This window comes from Drosophila suzukii, chromosome X (assembly GCF_043229965.1).
Source record: "Drosophila suzukii chromosome X, CBGP_Dsuzu_IsoJpt1.0, whole genome shotgun sequence".
In the NCBI taxonomy this organism is placed as follows: domain Eukaryota; kingdom Metazoa; phylum Arthropoda; class Insecta; order Diptera; family Drosophilidae; genus Drosophila; species Drosophila suzukii.
In genome coordinates this window covers 8,045,154-8,056,383 of record NC_092084.1, presented here as the reverse complement: position 1 = coordinate 8,056,383, position 11,230 = coordinate 8,045,154, and the positions used below count along the sequence as shown (strand labels likewise).

Here is an 11,230-nt window from a genome sequence, read left to right as displayed (position 1 = left end):
TTTATGCGTGGCTGCGAAGTTTTTTAAAGTTTCTTTGTTGATGGCTTACGTTTTGCTGTATTAGAAGCAGAAAGTGGAAGTTTCAGAGTTTCACTTCCCCGAAAATTATATAATTAATGCGCTTTTAATCGTTTTCGTTTCGAAAACTAGCAACAACAATGGGAATCTGGTTTAAAGTGTTTTTCTTTTTTTTGGTCTATTGTACTTTTTACTCACCCTTCGTCCAGCGGGGTATGAAGAAGAGGGGAAGAAGAGGAGGAGAGAAGGAGGCACGGCAACAATCAAAATCAATCAAACGGTTCTTCTCCTAGACTCTCTCTCCTTCTTCCTTTTTCGGTTGCCGTCTCCGCTAGTTTTGCATGTATTTGTGAGGCACTTGCACCTTTAACTTCTCTTTATTATTATTATTTTTGGTTGCTGCACATAGAAAAAAATGAAAATAAAAGAGATCACAGACACACACACACTCGAAAAAAAAACAGCTGCCGCTTTAATTACATTAGAAATTCGTAAGCGAAGCCTTGCAACAATGGAAAAAATGCAACTAATTAGCAATTATTTGCGGCTCTTTTTGTTTTAGTTTTTCTTCTATTTCTGTTTTTGTTGCACAAATTCCAATTAGACGAAGCCGCCATCTGCAAATGCCATTTGTTGTTGTTTCTGCAGTTGGCTGCCGTTAGTCCCGTTATTTTGCAGACACACACACACTCACAGCGAGTGCAGTTAGAGAGGGCCAGAGGGGGGGAGCGAAAGAGAGGCCGATAGCCAATGACCTCCACTTGATGGGCAATTAATATTCATTTAGTTTTTCTCCGTTACAATTAAAAATATGACTTTGCACTGGACGACAGCGAAGAAGATGCTGCTGCTGCTGCTGCTGCTGCTGCTGCGCTGCATTCGATTTGTTGTTTTATTTATAGAAGTGTCGCACGGAATCGGAAATCTCCGATTGGAAATCACTGCACACTGCACTTGTGTGTTGTTTACGGGTTAAAAGCTATCGCTGTGGGTTAATACCGTTACCGCCGCAGCCTGGCAATATGTTACGCTTTTCTTTTGTTATTGTTGTTATTGGCCAAGCAAACGCCAAACGATCCGCTCGACGCGCTGCGTTTTTTGTTGTTGCGTTTTGTTATTGTTGTTATCGCTGGTGATGGCAGGCCATCGATTAAGTTCGCGGTTTCGCGCCAAAATATACCAGAATACCGAATGCCAACAGTACGGTACCACCAATTTTCAAATTTTAGTTTTGATCAAGACATGCGATTTAATGGGGAAGAAAGTTTTTAAAAATGTATAGAATACCTATTTGGTTCATAATAATTAAATTCAAAAAATGCGTGAGAAATGGTAAAATTTAATTTGTTTTTATTTGTTGTTGTTAAAAACACCTTAAACGTATGATTTAATACGAAAGGGTTAGAAAATAGGTTTAGTATAAGATCCAAAGATCCTCGTACACAACGATTATAAATTGATTTCTTTTAAATCATCTATTATTCTATTGCTAACTTACAGAATAGTTATATTTAAAGCAATTGTTCGAAAACAACTTAAATACAGTACAAACACGATCAAAAAAGTATTTAAATTTAACCAACTGCGTATAAATGAATGTCCTACTTTCTTATGTACCCTTTGAAGGTGTTTAAAACCAGGAACATTATATTAGCACACATAAGAACCAATTTAGGTCATAAAAACACCAGTATTAAGTCCTATTGATAAGCTTTAATGACAGTTAAGATACGCTTGTTCAAAAAAAAGAAGGGTGTACTAAATCTAGTAGAGAGTAAGGCGCTGCGGCTAATCCCTGACCCGCTCCACCTCGCTGGCGTCGAAGGGCACCTCCTCGACCTTGTGGAAGCCCGAGAAGCGGATGATCTTGCCGGTGCCCTCGACCTTCAGGTGCTTGGCGAACTGCTGGGCCGGCGACAGGGCCAGCTCCTCCTCCGTCTTGTAGCCGTAGAACTTGGCCCAGTCGTTCCGCCCGGTGTAGACCATGTAGCAGACGAGGCCGAAGGCCTGCCAGGCCAAAACGGCGTAGCCGATGCTCAGGCGCCGCTTCCACAGCTCCGCCCGGTGCTCCGGTATGGGATTGGTGTTGCGTCGCACCCAGCGGCGCAGCCATTTCATCTCGAAGAGCGCCATTTCGTGTTTATTTGTTGAAATTCCCAAATTTGTTATGTAAAGTAACGAGGCAAATTGTAAACAAAAACGAACAGCTGATGGCCAGGGCTGCCAGATGTGCCCGATGAACGAGAACGGCAACTTTAAGCCCTTAGCTGAGCTGGCTTTAAAAACATTTAACTAATTAAGAATAGTAGGCAAATTGAATTGATTTATTTGATTTAAAATAGGAAAAAGTAAATCTAACTTCATAAAACGCTATAAATAATTAGTGGCCTTAACCCCCAAATGGCCTTTAAAAACTACCCTTGCGTGAGGGGTGGCAGCCCAGCCAGCCAACGGTGCTTTGTAAACAAGTGTTGCCACCCTTTATTGCCAAAATGTAGCTAGATGTTAAAAATAGCTGCATCCATATCAAAACATTTATTAAACATTCACTTTTCTTGGTCTCCTATAATATTAATTAAATTTATATATTTTTTAACTATTAAAGAACACATCTTAAGGCTTAAACAGCACACCTTTCTGCTTGCAGTTCTTGAAAATAGCCCAATCTGTCTGTAAAGTAGCTGGCTTGGCAGCACTAGATTAAACCCAGAACAGAAGATAATGAAACTCCGATCGGGGCAAACAAAGCAAGTGCTCCCGATCCGCAGGCAAAAGGCAGGAAAGATCAGGAAATCATCATACGGAGATTGGGTGAGCAGTGCACCCATTGGCATCGCCCCGAAATTGGACAGAACCTTCAGGAAAAGCATAGCTATAAATCGCAATTCATCGTCCGCAGCCGGGGTCGCCAACTCCCAGTGGAGGTCAGGGGGTGCTCCAGCTCGTGCCGACGAGCCTCGGCTTTTGGAAACCCAGTAAGCGGGGCATCTAACTTTTGTCACCCTTCACCCGACTAACGCTCATTCGTAAATTTCTAGTTGATCCTAACGCACATCTACTGGAACTTGGAAGCTGGAACTAAAAACCAAAAACACAACACACAACAAAAGATGCCCACCACTCAGCATTCGCCACAAGGTCACGGCCACGCCCACTCACTCGCGCAAGGACACGCCCTCGATAGGAGCGAGGCCAAGGACTCGACGGAGAACGGCGGCGAGGCGGGCAACATGCCCAACCTATCCACATTGTCGCTGGACGAACTGAAGCAGCTGGATAGGGATCCCGAGTTCTTCGACGACTTCATCGAGGAGATGTCCGTGGTGCAGCACCTGAACGAGGAGCTCGACTCGATGATGAACCAGGTGGAGAACATATCAAGTGGGTGGGTCCAAGGCGGAGGGTTGGACAGAGATGCACTAAAACCCGTTCATCCTTACAATCTAGGGGAGAATGAGAGCAAGGGCAGCCACCTGGTGGAGCTGAAGCGCCGTCTCAGCGATGATTACACAGCTTTAAAGACCCTGGGCGAGAAATGCGACCAGCTGAATAAGAAGTACTTGAAGAAGTCGGAGGAATATGCTCCACAGCACATAAGGGTGGGTATTGAAGGTCTTTTGAAAGGTGGCAAAGGGTGATTCATCACAGGTTTCCCCTGGTTTCTCCTTAAGAAAATCATTATGTACCTATAATAATGCCTCGTTTCTTTGGCTCCCCCCTTAGGAACTCCTTCAGATTGCCGCCTCCAATGCCGATGCCGACTGTGATCGGCATGTGGAGCACTTCCTGAACGGCAAGATCGATGTGCAGACGTTCCTCAACACATACCAGAGCTCCAAGAAGATCAGCGCCGAGCGCAAGGCTAAGGAGGAGCGCCTGGGCACTCAGCTGAGTGCCCTGGAACGGGCCGGTATCTAGGATTGCCGGGGAAATACATTGGCTGTGCAGTCCACTCAATGTTCATCTCAATTCGCAATCCTTGATCCTCACTCCTCCATCCGCCACGAGTCGCAATAATAGAGTCTAAGCAGGATAATCAGCAGAGTAACCGAAGAGAGCAGAGTTATGCAGCCGGATATTTGGATACGGCATTGGGGATCCAAATCCAATCCACAAGGACTAGTCCTTAAAACGCTCGCTAGTTGTACGCTATATTTAAACACGTGTAAATCGGTAGAGTGGCTTGTAATTCTAATTATACCCCCAGAACGGAACGCCTATGTGTTATGTCCCAACTCCAAATCCAGTCCCAAACCCAAAACATATGTATTACCCAATAGGCTTTAATTGTTTTTGGTCCCTTACACTTATTGTCCCATGGCCAGCCCAATCGATATATTTGTACTATGTATATTTAATAAATATTATGATTTATATGATGCCATGGTGTTATCTCTTTCTATTTGAGGACTTTGCTACAACTATGCTGTTTGGCATCCTCATAAACCAATGGATTAATTCTGAAAAGGATTTATTTGAAATATATTAGCTTTTCATTATTTTTTCATTTTTACGCATTAAAATGTGCTGAATCATAAACATATGTATATTAATTTAATTAGCAAAGGTTTTTCATAAAGGCTTTAACAATTTGGGGTTTTCATTTCAAAGCATATTTTAAAGAAATATAATATGTAACGTTATATTTGATCTTTTTTTGAATATTTCATTTAATTATATATCTTTAAATAAAAGATATATTTTAGGTTTTCCAATAATATCTGTATTTTCTTTGCCTGCTGTTATGTTTAGATAATGAAAATTCAAAATTCCCGCCTAAAATCAGATGTTCCAGATATAAACATTTGCGAATTTAAATGAGGTTTATTTTTATAATCCTAAAATTAAACTTAAATGGTTTTTTTTTTAGATATATTTTAATAATATTTTAGGTTCCCCATATATGTAATTCAAAATATTATCTAGTACTCATAGTATTTTCTGGTATTTTCCTGGCCATATATTAGTTTATTTATCGCCCTGCCCCACCCGATCTTGGCCAGGAATGGAGTGGGCCTGCTAGCTGATAGTGCTCCGCCCACCGCCACCGCCCCGTCCTTGCCCTTGCCCCTCATCCGCGGGGGTCACACAATCTCGGGCTGATAAGCGCCACGGAACACTCGCTCCATTTGACAACAAACCAGTGCATTTTTGCAGCGAATACGGGTGACGACATGGCTCAAACGCAAACCACCGAAGTGCTGGTCTTTGGCTCGGCCATCATAGACTTTATATGGTGAGTGGTGTGCCCTACGATCCCATCCAAGGTCTAACCGAATCGTATCCCTCCTCGCAGCTACACGCCCCGCCTGCCGAAACCAGGAGAAACGCTCCACGGACACCGTTTCCAGACGGGCTACGGCGGCAAGGGCGCCAATCAGTGTGTGGCCGCCGCTCGACAGGGATCCCGCACAGCTCTGGTGGCCAAACTGGGTGCCGACACCTTTGGCGGCGACTATCTGCGACAGCTGCGCGACGAGGGCGTCAATGTGGAGCACGTCCAGCAGCTGGAGGGCCAGACAACGGGCGTGGCCCAGATCGCTGTGTCTGATGGCGGCGAGAACAACATAATCATTGTGGTGGGCGCCAACAGCCAGCTGAGCCCCTGCGACGTAGCCCAGGCGGAGGAGCTCTTCCTGGAGGCCAAGGTCTTGGTCTGCCAGCTGGAGACGCCCATTGAGGCCACGCTGACTGCTTTAAAGCACTTCAAAGGCGTGTCCATCGTAAATGCGGCCCCAGCCATGGAGAATACACCCCGGGAGCTGCTCGAGCTAGCCAGCATCTTCTGTGTGAACGAAAGCGAGGCGGCGCTGATGACCCAGATGGCCCAAATCGAGACCGTAGAGTAAGTTTACCCCTATAAATCAGGGTAATCCCTTCTAATCTCTGTATTCTTCCTCTCAGGGAAGCTAAAAATGCAGCTGGCAAGCTGATAAAGATGGGTGCCAACACGGTGATCATAACTTTGGGTAAGCTGGGAGCCGTTTTTGGATCCGCCGACTCGGCAGGCGTTTACCAGCATGTGGCTGCCCCGCATGTGCCGGCCGAGAAAGTGGTAGACACCACGGGAGCCGGCGACGCCTTCATCGGCGCCCTGGCCCACAACATGGCCCGCCATCCGCAGAACAAGCTAGAGGAGCACATAGCCGCCGCCTGCGCCGTGGCCTCGCAGTCCGTCCAGCTGCCAGGAACGCAGGCCAGCTTTCCACGTACTTAGAGGGGGGCAATCGGCCTCTAAATTCAGTCCGGACAATAAATCTCTATCTCTATCCCGACGTACAATGCTCTATTTAATGGTAAGCGTAAGTATAAAAAAAACTTAAGGTCCAACTGGCTAGACGATCAATTTGGTCCACATGGGCGTGATTCGGTTGTGAAATGCAGCATCCCGTGGTCTGTGGGCTGCGGATTGTGGTTGTGGGGGGCGTGGCTGGCAGTGGGCTGTGGGTGACTGTGTGTGTGTCCAGCTGCTGCATCACTTCTTGCCCGACTTCTTGATCCCGCCGCCGACGAGTGGTCCCTTCTTGGAGGCATTCGCCTTGGCCGCATCCAGAGCCTTCTGCTGCTCCTTCTGCTTCTGCTTGAAGGCCATGTCGTCCTCGTCCAGGTCCTTGGAGTCCTTCTTCGGCGCCTTCAGTGGCTTCTTCTTACCGCCCTCGCGTCCAGTCATGCTTGCTTACTATTGCTGTGTGGGAAAAGCGTTGGAAATCGGTGAAAATCGAGCAGAATTCAACAATAAAAAAGTCACGCACCTTTTTCACACGTTTTTCCGATTTCGATTCGATTTCCGCTGGCCGATTGCCGCAATCGCTATCGATGACTGAACTGCGCTGCTAGAAATAGTGGGTTAATCGATGTTTGAATTGCTTTAATTTGGCGCGCTTTGTATTTTAAAAGAAAAACATAAATGAATGATTAACTAATTTGTGCAACTGGTAAAAGTCTTCCTAAATTTAATTGTTGGGGTCACCAAAGTCCTCAGTTTACTTCTTTCAGGATGTTTTCTAGATTCGTTAGGAAATAGACGAAGAGAATAGAGGGATTGTGCAATTTTTACAATTGAAAACCTGAAGCCTTAACAAAAGCCAAGTTGATTCAGTTTTGGAATTATTATTATTTTAAGTAAATATTTTCAAAGGTGAACCATCGCACAAATAGACTCATCGATATCTTGCGTAACCATTACAACGGCGCGCTATCGATGTAAAATCGGCGTTCGCCCACCAGCAGATCCGCGAAATAAATAAAAAGCGGACGCCAAGTCCAAGTCGGTGAGTTTCCCTCCAGAAATTCGTATTTCGGCGGGTTTTCCGGGGGAAATTGTGGGACCGGCGAATATAGGAAGTACAGGTGGGCAGGTTACAAGGCTAAATTGCGTGACGGCAGCGCTACAAATTGGATTAGTACGGCGATTGAATCTGAATGGGAAGATGTAAACAATCTCCGACGGTTTCCTGTGCACTGGAAAAAATATTTACCTTTTTGGTAATGGAAATATGGAATTTTACAATGAGGTATTAAATAGGGTTCTTTAAAAATATTCGTTGGAAAAATATAATTTTATTTTAAAAATACAAAGTTATTAAGCTTAAAATCTTAAAAATAGGGTTCTTAAATAATATGTACATATAGACAAAAGGTAACACTATATTACAAATATAGGTTTTTAAAATTTCAAAATCATTAGGATTTCTAAAAAATTTTTAAATAGGATAGCTACAATCATACAAAACATTGAGAGGAAATATACGATTGCCCAACATTTAAAAGATATCCAATTTAAAGGTTAGAAATGTTATGACATTTTCTCCCAGTGCCGTTTTTCCCCACCCGCTGTTTTGTAATTGCCAATATAAGGAATGCCCGAGGCATCTATTTTTATAACTATTAGCATAGTCGTTATGGCGATGAAGTTCAACGGGGGCGACCGCTATGTTTTCCCATCCTGTAACCCCCCCAGCTTTCAATGGGGCATACTTTTGGGAGGGTCAGGGTCACCCACCGCCACCCACCGTCGCTCGTTTATTGAAAAGTTGTCATAATTCAATGAGAGGACCAAGCCAGTAGACGTTTTAAGTCTTCTTGAGTGTGGTTAAATTTTTATATATTCCAAGAACATTATCGTAAATGCTATCATAAGGCGAGTTTCACGGATTATTAACGGTGGTATAACTAGTATTTCCGCGCCATTAAACCCAGAACCACGGTTTTTTGGTAATTATAAAATAATAATACAATTTTTCTGGCTATTAAGCAGCATACCTACGTAAATCAAGGGTTTGAATTGTGTTTTGAAATAGCCTACCTTTATACTTTGTACATGTCTACATTTAAAATGCAATTATTCAAATAGGTAATAGATATGAGTTCGATATACTAGACTACAACGAGTTCCCAAAATAAGATCTATTTTGGCTGCAACTGCAAACGAATTTTGAGAACCCCATAATCATATTCGTATCTCACCCGATTCGGACTTTGAGCCGTGTTCCCGACACGCGAGATAAGCGTCCGCCAATCAGAGAACTGGTTTCAATTGCGGATCGGGTCAAAATCAGCAACCCTGGCCATTGTATGCAAGTAGTCTGTGCAAAACTAAATGACCATAAATTAAGCTCAATGCAGGAATTTCTCAAGGGGCTGGCCAGTTCCATTGTGAAGTCATTGCCGAGTCAAGTGCTTATCACTCGATGTAGACCAAAAGCGGGATAAGGGGTGATAATCAATTGGCCATAAAATGGGGAAGCGTGGGTGGATAGGTTAGCCGGGTTAGTCGGCAATCAATCAATTTTACGAGTCGGACAACCAATTTGCAATCTAATCCGCAGTCTGTCGACGATGAGCACCAGCGAAGGGAGTGGCCACGCCAGTGGGATCCGGAATGGAAGTGGACATGGAAAAGGCGAGGTCGATGGAGCCCTCACCCTTATGCAGGACCTGCAGAACAAGTACGCCTTCCTCGAGAATTTATTTAGCAAGTTTTGGAAGTCTATCATCAAGTCGAATTCGAAACTCAAGCTGCAGCTGCGCAATGTTAAGTGGAAGAATGCCAAGGCGAAACCCGGCTGTGCCTACCAGCCAACAGAAGTGAGTTCTGGCCTGGTTATTTTTACACCCCATTCTCTAACAACACACACACACATCAATCGTTCAAAACAGATTGAGCAGGTGGCCAATGTGATTACTCACGGGATTTGGATACTGCCCGCCGTGTTTGCGGCCATAACGCTGTTCAAACGCTCATCCAGTGCCAGCCAGTATTTGGTTTCCTGGGTCTATGGCGGTGCCCTCTGTATGCTCTTCACGGTGTCGACCTTCTTCCATTGCTCCTGCTACTGCGCCGAGCACAAGTGAGTGCACTGAATGGCCTTCTTTTGACCGATACACTTACTGTTTTCCCCCTAAGACCTCCGAGCAATGTCAAGGCCTGGCCCAGTCTCGGCTGGCAGACGTACCAGGGTCTGAAGAACGTGCTCCATCGGTGCGACAGGGCCATGATCTATGTGTTCATCGCCGGCTCCTACTTCCCCTGGCTCACGCTGGAGAACACCGACCACTCGGCCATACTCTTCTGCATGGAGTGGGTCATCTGGCTGATGGCGGGCATAGGCATTGCCTACCAGCAGGTATAAATGAGACACACATTTGAAAGATATTTAATGAGATTTGTCGCAATGTGCTATAATAGAGCTATATTGTATCCCCATTTTGTAGTGAATCCATTTTAATTTATATATTTTTCCCACTACAGCTCTTCCACGAGCGCTACAAGTGCCTGGAGACGTTCTTCTACCTGGTGATGGGCCTGGGACCGGCCTTGGTGGTGGTCTTCACTGGCCACCACTTCCACGGGATGCTGCAGCTGAAGTTCGGCGGTGCCTTCTACATCCTGGGCATCGTGTTCTTCAAGGCGGACGGCATGATACCCATGGCCCATGCCATTTGGCATCTCTTTGTGGTGCTAGCCGCCGGCTGTCACTATTATGCCATCCTGATGAACCTGTATCCCGATGGCGAGGGAGCCATCGATCCGTGAGAACGGAAACGCAGCGAATTTAGACCTTAGAGTACTTAACGACAGGGATTCGATGATTTTGTCAGCCATGATGTGTATAACGTATTCCTATGATGAACATGATGTACCCGAGTCTCTGCTCCACAATTAGCCAAATTTTTTTTTGCGAGCGAGTACGAATAGTTGTAGGCCATTAGCATTACGAACTAACTAAATCGAAACGATTCTTGTGATCAGTATCTGCGGTCTTGCCAAAGATTCAAATTGTGCGAGTGCTCATGTCTCCCTCTCTATCTATCTTGATATTATTAGCTATATATTACTATATGTACATAGATATATTGACCATGTACCAGCTCCCGTTTTTGGCCATGTGTTTCTCAAAAGACTTTAATCCGTACTCAAAAGGCGAACGACACAAAGAAAGTGAAATTGTACAAATATTCGAAAGTTTACAACCTGAATTTCCACGCCCACCCGCGCCTTTTGAACATTAGAAGCCCGCCTAGCCTGCATTACATTATACATGTTTATACAGATTATACAGATATACAATATACCATATACCATATACAGATCTAGTTAGAACTAAGGAGCCAATCCGCGAGTCCAGCCCCAGTGGCCAGTTTCAACGCTTAGCTCAGGGACTACTCGGTGTGTTCGCAGATAGTGAAGATGGTGGCGATTATATATACGCTTGATATTTTGGGGCCTGGCTCGCGATCGGCGGATATTGCTCTCGCGGAATTCTAGGCATATCCATAGAACTCCGTGGATGCTTGAATAAATGGTCTATTTCCAAAAAAAAGAAAGAGCAAAGAGTCTATATCTTTGAGGGGGAGCCAAAAATAATTGTATATTGTTCAAGTGTTATTTTCTTCTGTTAAGCTTTAAAGTTAGTTTTACAATTATTTGTCTGTTGCAAATACATATATGATTTTATTGACATTATTCTTTTCTTCTTATTTTCTCTTGGTCGCTTACGGGTAAGTTTGCAGAAATTCCGAAAAAAGGAGATCATTGTAATATCAAAATTATATATGTATAGATTCATATTTCAAAATGTTATATAGTTTATAGATTCACACTTCAAAATGTTTTATAGTTTATAGTCAAATTGTTCGTAATTTTTTCCACTTTTATTTTTTATTTCTTTTTTAAGTCGCTGTTTTAAACCTTTTCCTTATATTGCTATAT

General features: G+C 44.1%; 5 protein-coding genes across 8 annotated transcripts; 3 read left to right on the top strand and 2 right to left on the bottom strand.

Moving 5' to 3' along the window:
- Positions 1–1,711: 1,711 nt before the first annotated feature.
- On the bottom strand, positions 1,712–2,231 carry LOC108016689 (uncharacterized). The gene has a single exon (XM_017083412.4). It carries the CDS (start codon positions 2,149–2,151, stop codon positions 1,807–1,809), a length of 345 nt encoding a protein of 114 aa, XP_016938901.2. The 5' UTR covers positions 2,152–2,231; the 3' UTR covers positions 1,712–1,806.
- A 461-nt stretch (positions 2,232–2,692) lies between these two features.
- On the top strand, positions 2,693–4,397 carry Vsp37A (Vacuolar protein sorting 37A). Of its 2 annotated transcripts, XM_017083328.4 has the most exons (5): positions 2,693–2,829; positions 2,918–2,993; positions 3,057–3,399; positions 3,466–3,617; positions 3,742–4,397. In XM_017083328.4, exons 3-5 carry the CDS (start codon positions 3,129–3,131, stop codon positions 3,934–3,936), a joined length of 618 nt encoding a protein of 205 aa, XP_016938817.2. In that variant the 5' UTR covers positions 2,693–2,829; positions 2,918–2,993; positions 3,057–3,128; the 3' UTR covers positions 3,937–4,397. The 2 variants fall into 2 exon arrangements, with proteins under 2 accessions (XP_016938817.2, XP_065723879.2); XM_065867807.2 differs by having other exon boundaries at positions 2,729–2,993.
- Positions 4,398–4,984: 587 nt separating this feature from the next.
- Positions 4,985–6,293, top strand: LOC108016618 (ribokinase). The gene is made up of 3 exons (XM_017083312.4): positions 4,985–5,254; positions 5,315–5,863; positions 5,923–6,293. Exons 1-3 carry the CDS (start codon positions 5,193–5,195, stop codon positions 6,233–6,235), a joined length of 924 nt encoding a protein of 307 aa, XP_016938801.2. The 5' UTR covers positions 4,985–5,192; the 3' UTR covers positions 6,236–6,293.
- LOC108016619 (translation machinery-associated protein 7 homolog) lies at positions 6,288–6,863 on the bottom strand. The gene is made up of 2 exons (XM_017083313.4): positions 6,771–6,863; positions 6,288–6,703 (listed from the first exon to the last, which is right to left on the bottom strand). The coding sequence occupies exon 2, from the start codon at positions 6,686–6,688 to the stop codon at positions 6,494–6,496; it is 195 nt and encodes a 64-aa protein (XP_016938802.1). The 5' UTR covers positions 6,689–6,703; positions 6,771–6,863; the 3' UTR covers positions 6,288–6,493.
- Positions 6,864–7,161: 298 nt separating this feature from the next.
- Positions 7,162–10,984, top strand: LOC108016615 (monocyte to macrophage differentiation factor). 3 transcript variants are annotated; one of them, XM_017083309.4, is made up of 5 exons: positions 7,162–7,289; positions 8,847–9,105; positions 9,178–9,368; positions 9,425–9,644; positions 9,770–10,984. In XM_017083309.4, exons 2-5 carry the CDS (start codon positions 8,857–8,859, stop codon positions 10,052–10,054), a joined length of 945 nt encoding a protein of 314 aa, XP_016938798.2. In that variant the 5' UTR covers positions 7,162–7,289; positions 8,847–8,856; the 3' UTR covers positions 10,055–10,984. The 3 variants fall into 3 exon arrangements, with proteins under 3 accessions (XP_016938798.2, XP_016938797.3, XP_016938799.2); XM_017083308.4 differs by lacking the exon at positions 7,162–7,289 and adding an exon at positions 7,514–7,532; XM_017083310.4 differs by lacking the exon at positions 7,162–7,289 and adding an exon at positions 8,638–8,786.
- The last annotated feature ends 246 nt before the right edge of the window (positions 10,985–11,230 follow it).